This window comes from Protopterus annectens, chromosome 2.part0 (genome assembly GCF_019279795.1).
Source record: "Protopterus annectens isolate FY-2018-M chromosome 2.part0, PAN1.0, whole genome shotgun sequence".
Taxonomy (NCBI): domain Eukaryota; kingdom Metazoa; phylum Chordata; order Ceratodontiformes; family Protopteridae; genus Protopterus; species Protopterus annectens.
This window is the reverse complement of record NC_056728.1, coordinates 60,828,389-60,846,766: the sequence shown is the minus strand read 5'-3', so window position 1 is coordinate 60,846,766 and position 18,378 is coordinate 60,828,389. Positions and strand designations below refer to the sequence as shown.

At 44.6% G+C, this 18,378-nt stretch overlaps 1 protein-coding gene across 1 annotated transcript in view; it reads left to right on the top strand.

Moving 5' to 3' along the window:
* LOC122792959 (germinal-center associated nuclear protein-like) overlaps positions 1–18,378 on the top strand; it is a 789,847-nt gene that overhangs the window by 437,276 nt on the left and 334,193 nt on the right. Inside the window, exon 5 of the mRNA XM_044060552.1 lies at positions 1,543–1,800. Within this exon, the coding sequence (XP_043916487.1) occupies positions 1,543–1,800 (258 nt within the window). The remainder of the gene's footprint in view (positions 1–1,542; positions 1,801–18,378) is intronic.

Below are 18,378 nucleotides of genomic sequence, written 5' to 3'. Positions count from 1 at the left end.
AATTATAGCAATGGCTTAAGCTGTTGAGTAAACAGCTTAATGAGTTAAGGACAAGGCAGAATAGGAACAGTGGCAGGGAGTCACCTTAGAATATCCCCCTTTGAATTTTTATCCCCGAGGTAACAATTTGTCCTTTATCATGGCTTAATTGCAAAGTGGTCTGCCACTGTTTCATGTTACTGTAATATACTTGATCAATGTAGGGTGTATCTTTTATATTTTAAGCACTCTTTTTTCCATAAATGTGGGATGCTATCAAATGCTTTTTTTTTTTATAATCAATCCATGCCATTCTTAGATTCTGCCCTTTTTACCGTTCTCCACTAGGACTTGATTTAACAACAAATGATCCTTTGTTCGTTTATTGCCCTTTTGTTCTACTGCCATAATTGAGTTTTCTTCTAACTAACTATGAACTCTGTCAGCATCAATTCCCATGTATAGTTTATATGTCTTCGGAAGGAAAGTTATTGGTCTGTAATTTTTAGGGTAGCTTGCAGGGTCATTGTTAAGTAGGAGCATTATTTTTCCTGACGTTAGCCAGGTTGGTGTCTGTCTGCGGTGCGAGTATAAATAGTTCTTACTCATTGCTAAATATTTGTGCAAAGATGTTAATACTTTTAACCAGAAGTTAGGTACTTCATCTGGGCCTTGGGATCTTCCAACTTTCTTTAATTCTGTCAGTGTGTTGTAACCAATGCTGTGCCTTAGATACACCATAGCTTTGTCGTATTGTCTTGACTACCAATTTGTGCGTTTTCACTTAAGCACATTATATGCTTTTATGCAAGGTAGACCTGTAATTAATTATTAGAGATTCCCTTATTGTCCTGGGTTTGATAAAATTCCTACGGACCTTATTTCTGGAAGTGTAGGTAATCAGTATACTTGCCTACAGCAGTAAAGTAATTTGTTCAGAGCACATGCTGTTGTGTTACTAATGTGTTGCGTAAAAGCACACATTCTTTAAAAAAATGCTGTCCTTTTTATGTGTAAAACAGCAGTGCAGATACCACTGTGTGGGATCAGCTGAGATGAGTTGTTTGAGGAGTAGGAAGAATGCAAGTATACGTCCTATCTGAGTCTGGCATGTCAAGAACTGTGACTTTTTTCCTCTCAGAACTGGTTGAATTTCACTTAGAAAAAGCTGAAACCAGTTTTTATTTCAGCTGGATGCAGTTACTGGTGGAATAACAGCATATGCAAAATTTAAAATTGATTGCAGATTCAGAATACTGATCTGGTGACATTTACAAAGAACACTGTATGAAAATATCACATTTCAGAGGCAGGCATATTGCTTTCAGTGAGGACACATTTAAACATTAACCTATTGATTTACAGGAATGCATAATATTGTAAGAGCAGGTCAGATAAATACATAGAAACATTATAGCAAAGATAATAAAATGTTTAATTCTAGATGTTCATGATCACACATGTCTGCAGGCTGCTTTCCACTTGAGAAGAAACATTATTGATACATTTTAAGTGATTGCTGATTTTTTTACATAGACACCTGTTTTATTCCACTTCTCTTAGCTCCCTGGTCATCTGTGTGTGAAGAGATTATCCAGTATGCCTCTCTAATACCAACTTCATCTCGCACCCAGCATGTGCTGCTCTCCCAGGTGAACAATTTACTTGATCGAATTTATGATGAGTGGCAGGAGAGTGATTTGCATTGTCTTGGTAACGAAGGGCCTACTGTTCAGGATATCGCCTGGGATGACATAATTGCATTGTGCATTAACCATCGACTAAGGGACTGGAAGCTTCCTGAACTAGCAGACATACCAGGTATCCTTATTTTTGGATTTGCTTTACAGCAGAGGATAATTAAGTCATAGTTGTGAGTTTTATGGTCCCTGCACTTCACAATGATAAACCATTAGTACTTTTGGAGACCTTAACATAAGACTGAAGTATGCAGGTTTAGAGGAAGAAGTGAGTGTTGGAAGGTCACACAATTTAAGTCATTAACGTCTTTGAGTGTTGTCTGATCAGATAACTCTTTGAGAAACTGTAACTGTGCGAGAGACAGTTATTTAGTATCTGGAGCTGCTTTCATGGTGGGATTTTGCTTTTCCCCAACATACAGCACCATTCAGTTAAAATAGGGTGGCAGGAGACTTCTGTTCACACGTAAAGTATTTTTTTAGTGATTGCGGTTTCATCTATTCTGATCTCATGTTTCTTCCTTAATGGATAGGTCTTTGGATCCAACTTCAGATCTGTCTTAGGGCACTCTCAGCTTTATGATCCAAAGCTCTGGTTCATCCCCTTTTCCATAATCCCCTCCTATCCCCAACATTATCTCAGATCTCATTTGCTGCACATTACAGTAAGGCATGGTCCATTGTTCAGTTGAGTCAGATAAGTGTAATTTTCTTTTGTAAGTTATTATTTCTAGGTTTCCAATTTCTTCTTTAACCTTGTTTTTTTAGTCTTTGCACGTCTCCTTTCCTTAAATAATGCTATTCCTAATACCATTGGCACTCTTCTCTCTATTTAAAAATAAGTAGTCACGTACTAATAATTCCATTTCCTCTATAACTGATATTAGTACTGTTCAGTGTTATTTTGTAGTGGCTGTTATTTTGGTTCCTGTTTTTCTTTGAGTGTTGTGTTGTCTGCTTTCTTCACAGCATGGCCAAGAAGTCCTGTGGCTTCAAAAAATGTTGCCAGTGGTCACAAAGCCCCAAATTTATTTGAACATTTGAAGCCAGTATATTGTCTGGATGCATCTTAAAACAGGGCTGTTACATCTGTATTGCTTTTTGCCAGAGGGCATTATGGAGCATCAAAATAAGATGTCCTCCTATTCTCATGATGCAGTATTCATAACAGTGGGGAGTTTGCTGCCTGCAACACTGGACATCCGGCCAGTATACTAAAGTGTTAGGAGCAGGGGTACATGCTACATTGCTTGTCAAGGCCATAAACTGACGTCTGGTATAAAAGTGACATCTGCACATACCCCCTTCAGAACTTTTCTGCCACAGTGCCCTACGGACCTCTGATCATCAGCTCTGTGAATCAGTTTGTCCATTGTTTCAGCCACCCGTACAGATAAGTACCCCTTTGGGTTTTTTATTACTTTCTTTTGCTTTTCAAACATACATGTCAGCTAGGAAGGTGGAAGTGTGCTTGTGGAAGACAAATTCCTCATAAGACCATACACGATAAGTGCTTGTTCTGCTTAGGTGAAGGCCACGACTATGTGTTTTGCGATATCTCCAAGACTTTTGTACCTTAAACACTTTGCAGCCATCTGGCAGCATTAAAGCTTTATTTAGAAAATCAGAGGCTCCAGCGTCTAGCACTAGGCATGCAGGGGCGGTGAGGCAGTTTGGAAGAACGCCAAGAAAGTTAGCCTGGATGCCCATGCTGCACTTCAGGAGTCCAGTGAGACTCTCGAGGCAGATGTTAGTCCAGGGTCTCATTGATCGCCCGTTTCACAGCTAGAACTGGGAACCTTGGTGGAAGCCGGTTCAGCAAAAACTAGAGAATGTCCACTGAGGTAGATCAGCCTTCAGTCCCTGATGACAGAGGAGACCCACGACTCTGGATGTCAGCAGGGCCTGCTCTACTCCCTCCATTTTTTCAGGTGTTGGCCTCTTAAGTCAGCACATCCCTCTACTTCTCTGAAGAGGAAACAGAAATTGAAACATAGAGAGCACAAAGAAGCAGAATCAGATCCTGGATGGGAATTTTTTTCCCAGAATCTTTTCAGGGCCTTCCAAGCCCTCCAGTCTCAGGTACCCCTTCCAGCCCCTACTCCTATACAGACCATAGAGGATTCTGAAGAGACACTCTCTTCCTCTGATGAATCTCTTAAGTATTGCTCTCAGATAGAATCCCCCAAGGACATCATTGAGGAGGAGGAGGAGGAGGATTCCATTAGTCCTGAGTCTCCAGGAGAGGAATTCTCCTTTGGGGATACCATTTCCCTGATGAAAGAGCACTTTAAATGGCAGGCCTCAGATGTCTCTGAAACCAAAAAGAAATACTTTGAATTATTGCAGATGGACCAGCCTTCTTCATCTGCAGTCCCTCCCCTGCTTCCAGCCTTTCATGATGCTTTTCTGGCAGCATCCCATACACCAGCCTCAAAGCGTCCAGATAGATTCTTTAAGGTTCCTCAGGATTCAGAATTCCTATTCAAGAACACCCCCCCCCCCCCCACAGACCCTGCTGTTATTGCAGTGTCAGCAGATAAATCTTCCAGACAGCTGCCCTCTACCTCTCTCTTCCCCACTGACAAGGACAACAAATTTATGGATAGATTAGGGAAGAAGGTGTATGCTACTACTACTACTCCTCTAGCAATCAGAGCCTTAAACTGTCAATCTCAGATGGCTAGGTTTGTTTTAGATACACTATCTAAAGCCTGTGCACTCATCCCTGATGTGCCAGACACTCCGGCTAAGTTATAACTCTCTGCCCTGCTCTCTACCGCCTCACAGGTGACCAGACACTTCATAAAGTGCAGTTATGATGCAGTAGAGGCATCCTCCAAATCTGCAGCTTCAGGTTATGTCCTGAGAAGATGAGAAGATATTTTTAGGTGAGGCCACAGCCTCTTCCTATGGATGTCTAGACCAAATTGCTAGATACACCTCTTGATAAGGCTGTTTTCAGTGCAGATTCTACGGAGTGCCATAAATCCCTACAGGATGAGAGCAAGGAGCTACAAAATCTTAAACATTTGCTAGTATCACCTTTTCATAGATATCGTAGGAACTATACTCAAAGAGACTGCCTTTGTTCGGAGAATATCATCTCATTCCAGCACCCAACAGGGCAAGGAACAGAGGCAACGTAGGAGACATTCCTCTCCTAAACAAACTTCTGCCTCCACCTCAACTCCCTTTCGGAGGCAGCCTGACCAGGACAGAGCTCCTCCACTGTTACTCAAACCTATTCCCCAATTCCATTCCCTTATCTCTCCACCTCACCCTTTTCCTACCCTCCTGGTAGAAAATAACCTCGGAGGCTTCGGTCCTTTCCATCATCCAGAACAGATACTTTATGACTCGGTGGACACTTCCTCCCTTTCAGGGGATACCCCAATTGCCCACAGATCAGCTTCATCTGTTCCCCCCAATTGTAGAACATTTTCAAGCTCAGGGCACCATAGAAAGAGCACCTCCAGAACAGACAAACAAGGGATTTTACTCCAGGATGTTTTTGGTTCCACGGAAAGATGGCCCTTGGAGGCCAATCCTGGATTTGTCTGTACTCAATCTATTCCTCAAGGTGCCTACCTTCAAAATGTTCACCTTGCATCATCTCCAACCCCCTCGTTCCTTACCAAGCCTTCATGGTATCCCTGGATCTGAAGGATGCTTACCTCCATATCCCTATTCACCCAAACTACAGGAAGTGTTTGTACTTTTCAATGGGTTCCTAGCATTTCCAATTTTCTGCATTGCCATTTGGGCTTTCCACAACCCCCAGAGTATTCACAAACTGTCTAGCCCCATTTATTGTCCACTGTAGAGCGCAGCACATTCAAATATATCCATACTTAGATGACCAACTGATATTTCGCTAGGATTGTCATACCCACCACCACCACCACCACCTAGGCATGGTGTCCAATACCCTGGCAAGCCTGTGAACCAGGAAAAATCTCACCTGGTGCCCACCCAAGACCTGGTTTTCTTGGGATAGAGGATAAATCATTCCTTGCCAGAAGGTGGAAGCTATCATACATTACCTCCAGTCACTCCTCTCTCTACTCTCTCCAAACCTTAACAGCCAGGGAATTCTTGAGGGTACTAGGCCACATGGCATCCCTGATACCCATGCTCCCCTTAGCAAGGCTGCATATAAGAAAATTTCAGTGGGTACTGAGGAGTCTGTGGAACCAACATTCTCACCCCCTGGATACTCCGCTTCCCTCCAATGCCTGAATAAAGAGGTGCAGTGATGGATTACAGTCGTATTCCTCAACCAGGGTATATCTTTGCAGATTCCCACACCTTTACAACAAATTCTAACAGATGCTTCAGACCTGGGTTGGGGAGAAGTCCTGCAAACCCACAACAAACAAAACAAAGTTCAGGGAGAGTGGTCCTTCCTCAGACAAAGAGATCTCATCAGAATCATGGAGATGAGAGGCCTTCTCTTAGCCTTACAAACCTTCCATCCAGTCCTATTACTGGGCACCTTAAAAGTTGTCACAGACAATATGGCTGTCCTATGGTATATCAGCAAGCAGGGAGGGACAAGGTCCTACCCCCTCTGCAGCCTGGCAATTCAGATTTGGTCCCTGGCAGCAAAATTGCACTTTTACCTGCAGGCAGTGTAAATTCCTTCAATAGAGAATATGGTCACAGACACACACAGCAGAACATTTGCATCCTCCCACGAATGGATGCTTGACAGGGATGTGTTTTTGGATCTCATTCACAAGTGGGGTATTCCTCAGGCAGATCTGTTTGCTTCCTCCCAGAACAGGTAGATGTCTCTGTTTTGCACAAGGGATCCACATCCACAGGCGTAGTGGGTAGATGCCTTCTCTTTTTCTTGAGCAGGGATGTATCTTTATGCCCCCTCTTCACTCTAATTCAGAGAGTCCTTCTGAAGATTCAGAGGGCCAAATCAAGCATCCTGCTGGTAGCTCCCTTTTGGCCAAGACAGTATTGGTTTCCCCTTCATCTACTAGCCAAGGGCAATTACCACAGGTTACCCCACCAATTCGACCTACTCACACAAGGCAAGGTGTCACTCGTACACCCTCAGGTGCTCAACCTCAGAGTCACTCTATGGGTGATAGAGTTCTGATCCCCTTAGGACACCTATATTCAAAGGACGTACTCATTGTCCTGCAGGAGGCCAGAAAACCTAGTACCAGGAGAAATTATGTTGCAAAATAGAAAAGATTCTCCAGGTGGTGTCAGAAGGAAAAAACAGGACCCCTTTCTTATTCCTGTACCTGTGGTCCTTTCTTACTTGTGTGAGCTGCTACATTCAGGGCTGACCTACTCTTCTTTTAAGGTACACTTGTCAGCCATTTCCACCCTTCTCCCCTTGGTTCCTCCCTTGGCATCCAGATTACAGGTAAAACTATTCTTAAGCAGGGTCTTCCACATCAGACCACCTAGAAAACCAATACCGCCTTCATGGGACCTTAATTGTGTCCTTGAAGAACTAAAGCTACCTCCTTTTGAACCAGCTCCCTCAGCATCTCTGAAACTGTGTACTTGGAAAACAGTACTACTGGTAGCCCTCACATCCTCCAGGACAGTCTCTGAAATCCAGGCTTTGATGGCTAACCCCCCTTACCTCATCTTCCATAAGGACAGGGTCTCCCTCAGGACAACCCCCCTCATTCATGCCCAAATTGGTTAATGAACTGTTTTAAATCAAGTCATTAACCTCCCTGTCTTTTTCCCTCAACCACAAAATCCATCTGAAAAAACACTACATTCCTTGGATGTTCATAAGCAGCTTAGGTATTACCCAGACAAGGCCAAATCCATTAGAAAGTCTGACCAGCTGTTCATTTCCTTTCACCCAAGGGCCCTGGGGAAGGCAGTTTCAAAACAGACTACATCTTCATGGATTTCTGAAGCCATCTCTGTCTTGTTATTCCTTTCATGGAAAGGTTTTATCTACCAGTGTGACAGTGCATTCTACTCGGACAGCTGCCTCTTCAGCAGCCTTTTTCAGGGGGGTGGACCACGCTTCCATACTGGAAGTGGCCACCCTGGGCCTTAGTCCATACCTTTACAAAGCACTGCAAGTTAGATTTGGTTTCCAGAGTCAGATCTGGGTTTGCTAGGTCTATTCTACAGGGTCTCATAGACCAGGCCCCTCTCCCTTCCTCCCAGGCTCATACTTAAAGCTTGGATACTCTCTCTACTGTTATAAATTCTACAGCATGAGAATAGAAGGACATAGAATAGTTGTGTAAGAACTTACCATAACCTTAGATGTCCTTCTCTTCCATATTGCAGTATTCAGTCCCCCCTCCAGAACTCTGTTGCTCTGTATTGTCCATATGAAGTGTCTTTCCCTTCCTTCCCCACATCCAAACACACACATACACTTATTGGATTCCTTTAGCAAGGTGGCATATGTGGGTCTGAAAAGCATCCCTTTCCTACTCCCCAGGAGATGTCCTTCATGGATGCATCTGCAGTCATAACAAATGGGTTGTCCTGTCGTCAGGCAGCCCTTCGGTCGGCCGGATTCCAAAGTCTGGGTCCGGCTTCGGCTGATGTCGCGCTTCACCCGACGTCATCTCTGCTGGTCTTCGGGTATAAAAGCATCAGCCGACGCCATTTTCTTCAGTCTTTCTTGCCGCGTGGCGCCCGAAGCAGAAGCTGTTCGCAAATGCCGGTCGGTCAGATCCACAGATTCCTACCGAATACTACTTCGAAGACTTCTAAAAAGCTAAGTACCCCGTTGGGGACCTTTTCTTGCCTCAGCCGATGTCAGAAAAAGTAAATAATTGTTTAACTTGTGGGAAACAAATACCTCATAAAGATTTCCACTCTTACTGCCTACCTTGTTTAGGCCCAGACCACGACGTAGCTGCCTGTTTAGCCTGTTCTTCTTTCAACCGACGAACGCTTAGGCGTCGGTCGGAGTTTGCTGAACAGTTTTTCGGCTCAGATTTTGCGTACATTATGCCGTCGGATCCTCCGACTACCCAAATAATTAAAAAACGCAAAGAAAAAGACCGACACTCGCGGTCCGCGGTTTTGGCCGAAACCACGGATAAGCAAACCGCGAGTGTCTCGGTTTCGGCCGAAACCGAGAAAACCGGTCAATCCTCAGCCGAATCCATGACTACTACCGAGGCTCCTGCTACTTTAGTTGAATCGGCCTCTGAAATTTTGCCTACTATTGTGGCCTCTAGTGATTTATCTGACACCATCCCTTTGGATGTTTCTACCCCAGCACGTGGTGCTGCTAGGCCTCCTGCAGCCATGTCTATCAAGGCCTTTGCCAGGGCCAAGGCAGCCAAAACTGTTAAAACAGTTCCTGCTAAGGCCCCCTCACACAGACACACTTCTAGCTCTCAAATGCTTACTCTGGCAGAGGATTTGATTTCCTTAATTAGGGGATCCCAATCACACCCAGACAGGGCCTCTCAGCCTCCAGATAAGAGGCCTAGGACGGAGCCACCACAGCAGGAGTGCTCTGATGACTCTTCGGAAGACTCAGACACTACAGACCAGCCAGAGGCTCCTTTGTCCACTTATGAAGACTCCGATGCTGATGAATCCATTCCATCTGCCTCTCCACCAGAGGAATTCTCTTTTGGGGAAACCTTACATGCCATGAGAGAGCAATTCCAATGGCAAGAACAAGATTTCTCAGACTCAAGAAAAAGGCTTAGAACCTTTCTGCACCTTCCACAACATAGGCCCTTAGCTATACCTCCAGTTTTGCCTGTTGTGGATGATGCATTTAATGATGTTTGCACTGCACCTGACTCTTTACCACCAGCCCCTGCAAAACCAGACAGATTTTACAGGGTGCCTAACACTCATCACCACCTTTTCAAGGCCCCACTTGCAGATCCTGAGACTATATCCCAGGGGCCTAAGGCAGTAGCTTCTACCTCTACAAAAAACCCTCTCCCCTCTGAAAGGGAAGCCAGGTCATTAGACAGATGGGGCAAAAAAGTTTACACCTCTGCCACTCTCTCAGCTAGAGCTTTAAACTGTCAGTTTCACATGATCCAATACCAAGAGTTTATGCTTGATCAGCTGACTAAGAAACTTTCCTCTGAAGAACCCTTAGATAAGAAATATGTTTTAGAAATGGTGAATAACATACAGCAGGTTAGTAACCATTCTTTGAAATGTGGCTATGATGCACTGGAGGCTTCATTTAGATCAGCCATGACTGGAACAGTGATAAGAAGGCATGCATGGTTGAAAGAGCAGGTCCTGCCGGATCATGTAAAAGCAAAGCTGTTAGATGCTCCTATGGATAAGGACAGTCTATTTGGTACCTCTGCTCAACAAGTCATGAAGAAAATGGAAGAGAAGGCAAAATCTGTACAAACAGTTAAGGATTTCTTACAGGTTCAGCCCCCTCGGTTTAGCAGAAATTGGCCTGCCAAAAATTGGTCCTTTCCAGACTCCTCAAAGACCCAAGAGGCAGGTATAGACGCTCTAGAGGCAGAAACCAATCCAGAGGAAGTGCCTACAGAGGACGGCAGTGGCAAGGTAATAACCAGCGAGGCACTGACACAACCACTGCCACTGCAACAGGACAATCACAGTGACTTGGCCCTGACACCGCCTACCAGAGAGCAAATAGCAGCACCTTTAGGCGGAAAGTTAGCCTTATTTTCACAAAACTGGCACTATATCACAAAAGACAAGTGGATTTTAAAAACCATAGACCAAGGCTACAGGTTCCACTTCCACACCTTACCAGTAAAAAGAGGAATGCCAAACTTACCTCCAACTCAAAAAGCAGAAGCTCTAAATCAGGTAACTCAGCTAACCAACATGAGAGCTGTGGAGAGAGTACCAGTAAATCAACAGGGCAAAGGATTTTACTCCAGACTCTTTCTAGTCCCAAGAAAAGAAAAAACTTGGAGACCCATTCTCGATCTGTCCGTCTTAAACACATACATCATCGTTCCAAAATTCAAAATGCTGACCTTACAGCAACTTCTTCCCCTGCTGGGCAAGGAGTGTTGGCTGGTGACTCTAGATCTCAAGGAGGCATACCTGCACGTCCCCATCCGACCAATTTGCAGAAGATACCTCAGATTTCTTGCAGGATCAGAGCATTATCAATTCTCAGCATTGCCCTTTGGCTTATCTACTGCGCCCAGAGTATTCACAAAATGCCTGGCATCAGTAATCGCTCATTGCAGGCTACAGGGAATCCAAATCTATCCATACCTGGACGACTGCCTGCTACAAGCGGACAACAAAGACAAGCTGACAACAGATTTACAAAGGGTCATTTGCTTGCTACAAGCCCTGGGATACACAGTCAATTTAAAAAAGTCAAGGCTGATCCTATCCCAGACAAGAACATTCTTGGGTGCAGAATTGGACACAGTAAAACAAATGGCATTCCTGACTGCAGAAAAACAAGAACAACTTCCTCTTTACTTCTTGGCATTAACAAAGCAGAACAAACTAACAGCAAGAAAAGTACTGCAGGCCTTGGGATTCATGGCATCTTGCATAACCCTGATTCCTCATGCCAGACTGCATATGAGAAAGCAACAGTGGTACCTAAAAAACTTATGGTCTCAACACAGACACAGCTTAGAAACCGAAATCCCACTAATCCCATGCCTGAAACAAGAATTCCTATGGTGGGCCCAAGCATGCCAGGCAAACCTAGGCTTGCCCTTCCACAAAGGTCAACCGAACCAGACCATCACAACGGACGCCTCAGACCTAGGCTGGGGGGCACACATGTTGGACAAATGCATACAAGGATTGTGGACTCCAGACCAGCTGCACCTGCACATAAACCAAAAAGAAATGCTGGCAGTACAACTAGCAATCCAGAAATTCAAGCCTTTCTACAACATCCAGTTACAGGCAACCTTTGTGCCAGGAAAAGAAAATATCCTAGCAGATATGTTAAGCAGAACCACCTCGGATGCTCACGAATGGATGCTTCACCCGGACATCTTCAAGGCCATCACAAGAAAATGGGGAATACAACAAATAGACCTGTTCGCATCCCCACTCAACCACCAGCTCAGGAAATTCTGCACAAGGACGTGTCACCCTCTTGCATGGAAGGTGGACTCCCTTTCCTTCAGTTGGAAAGGCCTGACAGCCTATGCATTCCCACCTCTTCCTTTGATGCACAAGGTACTACTGAAAATCAAAGAGGAACAACCAAGGATAATTCTGATAGCTCCGAATTGGCCAAGACAACACTGGTATCCCTTGCTGAGGAGCATGTCTCAGGGGAGAATGTGGTCAATACCCCTGATACCTTTGATGTTAACTCAGAACACCTACAACATCCTGCACCCAAACCTAAAAACCTTACAACTGACGGCCTGGAACATCACTTAAGAGCAACTAACCCAGACTTATCCCAAAGGGTTAAAGACATTATACTTGAAGCCCGCAGACCTTCAACAAGAAGGAACTATGCAGGAAAATGGAAAAGGTTTGCCACTTGGAGTGCTAAAAGAGGAAAAGATGTGTCAAACATAGACATTGCTAACATCCTGGAGTACTTGGCAGAACTTCTACACACAGGTCTGTCCTATTCCTCCATCAAGATACATGCTTCAGCTATTTCTACAGAATACAGCTTTGATCCACCTGTCTTCTCGCACCCTCTACTCAGGCAATTCCTCAGAGGAATCAAGAATGTAAAACCTCCTAGGAAACCACCACTGCCAGCATGGGACTTAAATTTTGTACTAGAAAAATTGACACTCCCACCATTTGAACCAGCAGGAACAGCGGATCTTCAACACCTATCTTGGAAAACTGCTTTCCTTCTGGCAATTACTTCAGCAAGAAGGGTTTCAGAACTCCAGGCCTTAATGGCAGTACAACCCTTCCTGATCTTCCATCAAGATAGAGTCTCCATGAGAACTAATCCTACATTTATGCCAAAGGTGGTATCCAGAGTGTCCTTAAACCAGGCAATCCACCTACCTACCTTCTTTCCCAACCCACAGAACGGGGGAAAGGCTACTGCATACTTTGGATGTACATAGACAGTTACGCTACTACCTGGACAGAACCAAAGGTAACAGAAAAACTGACCAGCTGTTAGTGGCCTATGCACCAGGAAGGGAAGGAAAAGCAATTTCCAAACAAACAATCTCCAAATGGATAGGAAATTGCATAAGATTCTGTTACTCCTACCATGGAAAACCAATGCCACAGAACATAAGACCTCATTCAACAAGAGCTACAGCCACTACCACAGCTTTCTTACGAGGAGTGGCAACCAAGGACATTATTGAGGCGGCTACTTGGACCTCCGTGCATACATTTGCCAAGCATTACAATTTACCTCTATATTCTAGATCCCGAGCAGGGTTTGCCACTGCTGTACTGCAAGGGATCCTAACTACACCATAATTGTTTTTCTTCCTCCACCCTAGTTTAGCTATGGTATTCTACCCATTTGTTATGACTGCAGATGCATCCATGAAGGACATAGTACAGTTTTGTACCTACCATAAATGTAGATGTCCGAACTGGATAGCATCTGCAGTCAGGATTACCCACCCTCCTTCCCCTCTGTGGTATTCCTAGGGTATTTACACTCCTAATAGCTAGCTGGGGGGGAGTCTCTTATGGTGTATTTGTTTGTATATATGTACATACATGCTTATTTTTTGTATTTGCCTTCTACCTTGTCTGCATACATTGGCATTTATCCAAATTTAGCCTTCCAAGAGGGCAACTGGCATCTGGGGCAAGAAACACTGAAGAAAATGGCGTCGGCTGATGCTTTTATACCCGAAGACCAGCAGAGATGACGTCGGGTGAAGCGCGACATCAGCCGAAGCCGGACCCAGACTTTGGAATCCGGCCGACCGAAGGGCTGCCTGACGACAGGACAACCCATTTGTTATGACTGCAGATGCTATCCAGTTCGGACATCTACATTTATGGTAGGTACAAAACTGTACTTTCTACTGTATGTGGCCATCATTTCTGAAGAGGCTACTTGCAGATGTCATTTTTATAGTCGACGTCAGTTTATGGCCTTGACAAGCAACGTAGCACGTACCTCTGCTCTAAGACTTTGGTATACTGGCCGATTTCTGGTGCTGCAGGCAGCAACCTCCCCACTGTTATGAATACTGCAACATGGAAGAGAGGGACATCTAAGATTATGGTAAGTTCTTATACAACTATTCTTTATTCCTGAAGTGACTTCTAGCCTCTGCAGGAGACTCATCTCTGCATCTGCCTTCTTCCTCTTCTGTGACTTCTGGAGCTTCCCCATCTGCCGGAAAGCCTTGGGACAGACATAAAGGAGAAAAGACAGAGAAAAGTTTATAGAATACATCAAAGAGGCTAAGAAGTGCTCCCCGGACCACTCTACCTCTTCTGTTTCATCTTTGGCTCTGGCTTACAAGACACATAGGTCATCAAATTTGGCCTCCCTTTTTGATCAGATCACCATTAGATCCTTTATTCCTTCTTGTACTGAGCCAAAATTCTCTCCAGAGTCAGTATCCCCGAGATGTAATTCACCCTTCCTACAAAGAAAGGATGATGCATCACTCTTCCAGGCTTCCATTCACTTCTTCATCTGTCAGGCTGGGCTGGTTTACAGAACCCAGTGTGGATAAAATAATGAGGAAGTTCCTTCAAGGTCCAGGTTCAGTTGGGGGTTCTCCCGGCTACGACCCATTTTGGACCTGCAGATTTTGGTCCTTCTCCTCTACCAATAGTTACTCCTACCCTGATTAGCCCTGTATGTTCGGGTACTCTGAATCTGAGTTTTATCCAGGGATTACCTTTATTAGATCTGAAGACTTGGTCATAATCTGTTGCGGTGACATCCCTGATTCAACTTTTTCTAAGTGCCATGGATCCAGAAGGCTCCTGTAGCCAAAGCATCAGTACTGGATCTGAGGATAGGGGATCAACTCAGAAGGTGTCAGATCCATTTCTTATCCCTGGAGCTTTGTTGCTCTATAGATCGGCTCCTAGTTCCATGCCTAACTGACCAGGGTTCCAAGACCAACCAGGGCTAGATGTCCAGGCTCCTCCCAGAGTGGTTTTGGGTTCCCCTTTTGAGGCCATAGGGAGAGAGCATGCTGTCCCTTCCTTCTACTTGGTGTTTCTTTACATCTTCTGCTTTACCCATCCCCAACAAAAGCCCTTGGGTCCTGATCAGTTTCTTCCTATTTAGTCAGTTTCATTGAGCCTTGAGGTAGCCCACTCCAAGATCTCTCATTTAGCTTCCAAGTCCTTGCTGCAACACCTTACAACTGAGGCTTCTCAGAAGCATATGTGCAAGAGGAGGCACATGGGCTCTCCACAGGAGTCTTTCACTGAAGACATCGATTTTGATGAAGGAGAAGGATCCCCTAGATCACCTCTTGTGGACATCTCATTTGGGAAGATCCTTGAACTTATGATTCAGAAAGGTGAATGGACTGACAAATCATCTTCCCAGGAAGAGTTGGTGTTCTTCAAGGCCTTTGTGTCTGGCCCAGTTAGGTCTTCGGTGGTCCTTTCCACAGATGAGATGATCAGCCTAATCTCAAAGTGGGCATGGAAGGAACTGAATGTGGCTGAACAGATATCACACAAGCCATATAAATGTCTTGTTTCCCCCAAAGATTATTCTCACTGGAGCAAGGATCCAGTGGTTAATTCTGTAGTAGTAGTGGTGGCCATAAAAAAAGGAACTGGCTGGGGAGATCTCCTTTGTCCATCCCCCTAGCAGGGAGTCTAGTGCGTTGAACTGATGTGGGAAGCAAGTTTATACTTCAGCAACCTTTTCCCTGAGAGTGCTGAATTATCTGGCACGCACAACAACATTTCAGCGAGAGTTGACAAAGCAGCTTTCCAAGTCTCTCTCAAGAGCTCTGTCTGCAGAGGCCAAGAAAACTGTGCACTCACAGTTGGCTACCCTGAGTTCTTTGCCAGCACTTTGATGCTCTTGATTGTCAGTGCCATGCACGATGCTTTGAGAGCAGCAGGTATGAGCATTACCGTAAGAAAACATGCTTGTATGTGCTTGTGAGACTTTGCAGAGCACTTTGATATCCTTTATAAATGCTCCCTGTGATGGTTCTTCTGTTCTTGGGCCAAAAGTCAGACAGTTTTTTCCTATCTTTCTCATTCCTAAAATTGTCTGACTCTAGAATATGGTTTTCTACAACCCAGAGGTCCTTCTCTAGGAACCAGAAAGGTGGCAAGAAACTGTGGTTTTGGAAATCCCACTTGTATTCCTCGGGCACTGTTTGAGATAAGCCCACAGTGGCAGAGTGTGGAACTCTAATGGTAGATGTTGCCCTGTAACAGAGAAGGTCTGCAAAACCGAGGCTTCTGGTGTCCATTTCCTGAGAAGCCTTCTTAGTATTAGCGGTCTTGAATGTTTGCCTGACTGCTGTTGTCTAGAGGCAGTCGGGAGTACCTCAAAGCCTGAACATTCATCACCAGAGATACTTGGGTGCAAAAGATTATCACCAGAGAATATTCCATTCCCTTTCTTTGCCCCCTCCATCATCAAGGAAACTCCTGGATGTTCTACTCGTTCAAGGAAGAGAAGCTGCTATAGAAATAAAGCTGCTCGACAAACAAGTCATCCAGGAGGTCCCACCAGACCAACATGGATCTGGAACTTACTCAAGATTCTTTTTGGTGCTAAAAAGTAATTGGAACCTCAAGACTATTTTGGACCTCACTTATCTCAATCAGTATATGTCAAACAAAGTTTTGTATAGTCACGGTTTTTGTCAAGTCATCTCCTTGTTGAGGAGGAATGAGTCTATGTGCTATATAGACTTTCAGTATGTGTGTTACCATATTATGATAGACAAGGGAGATCCAGAAGGTTTCTCCACTTCTAGCTGGGAGCCAGCCATTTTCAGTTCAGGACCCTGCCCTGTAGTCTCCCTACAACACCCCCCCCCCGGGTGTTCACAGAGTGCATGGTGGTGGTTGTAGCTCATCTCAGAGTGTAAGGGTTGAGTATTCCCCTGGATAACTGTCTCATTTCTGCCTCTACCCGGAATCTTCTCCTCACACCAGTGTCTCCTTGCTGCATTTTTGCTCTCATCTTGACATTATGGTGAACCTAGACAAATCCAAGCTTCTTCCACTCCCAACAAATAGATTCCATTGGGGAACACTTGAATACTACTAGTTAGATTGCAAAGCTTCCACAGAACAGGTAGCCTCCCGTACAGAATCAAGTGTCACATGTCCTTTCCTTCAAGAAGCCCAGCTGCAAGATTATTTCTTCAGCTACTACGATCTATGGCTGCCTGCATTAATCTTTTTCCCCTTGTGAAGTACCACATAGGGATTGTCTAATGGACACTTTCAGTATTGTGGTCCATCAGACATCAGTCTATGAGCATCCCTATTCTTTTGACAGACATTTACAGGACGCACATAACGGCTTTGATTTCTGAAGGTATCACAAGGTCAATCCTCTGTCCATCCTCCTCCCAAGGCCACAATGACTATGGACACTTCCCATTTGGGGGGAACATTACATGGGACAGACAGTCCAAGGCACAAGGACTCCCTCCAAGGCCAGTTTTCACATCAGCGTTCTGGAGATGAGCTGTCCTCCTAGTATTGTAGGCTTTCCAGGACATCTTACCTCTGGAGTAATTTTTATCTAGGCAGACATGTTAGTAGTCTGGTACATTAACAAATGGAGGGAACATGGTCCTACCTATTATATCGAAAAGTGGTGTGAGTGTGGGTGTGACAGTGGGTGATCTCTTCTGATTGCTTTCTGGTAGCAGTTTGTATCCCATGGAAATCCAGTCTTCTAGCAGACAGGTTGAGCAGGTCTGTCGTCCTCCTTCATGAATGGTCCCTTAGTCCAGTGGTTGCAGGGCAAATTTTCTGTCACTTGGGCTGACCATGCTTTGATCTCTTCGCTTCCACTCGCAACATGAAATGCAGAGGGTTCTTTGCTCTGATACCCCAAGAGGGGGAGGCACCTAGGGATGCTGTGACCCACATTTGGCCCCCTGGACTCCTGTATGCCTTTCCCCTACTTTGGCCCCGAATTCCTGCAGAATGCATCAGAGAGAAGGGTCACATTACTCCTCATTACTCCTTTCTGGCCATGACAGGTGTGGTTTTTCCTTCCTTTAGTCTCACGTGGTTCACCCTAATTGGGTGCTGGACCTTTGGTCCATATCTTCTTTTACCCATCCAAAATGCTTTACCCAGACATTCAGGCCCTCAAACTAATCACTTGGTTTCTCCGCATCCAGTGATGGCTAGTTAGTCCCTGCTTTCTTCAACTGTAATCCACTTTATTTCTCAGAGACCATCTACCAGGAAAATATGCAAAAACAAGTGGAAAAGATTTCTGTCTAGGCCTCTCAGTGGAATCTGGACCCTTTTTTGGTTCCTCTTCCTGCTGTTTTGGATTTTATGATGGAGGTAGCTGCTGTACTTTTAAGGTCCATCTAGCTGCAATCCATAATTTTCATATAGGGGACAATTACTTGTCTATAACCTCCCTTAGATTATTCAAGACAAACTCATTCCCTCCAGTAGAGCTCTTTTGAGTGTGTACCTTTAACCCCTAGTGGGCGTGGCTTCAGCATTTAAAAATTTAAGTTATCACCTTACATTTTTAACAAATACCCATTGACAGAGGTCATATATCAATACAATTGTGTTTGCTATCATGTATGCTTCAAGATAAAATTTTCCAATACCTTGTATGTAA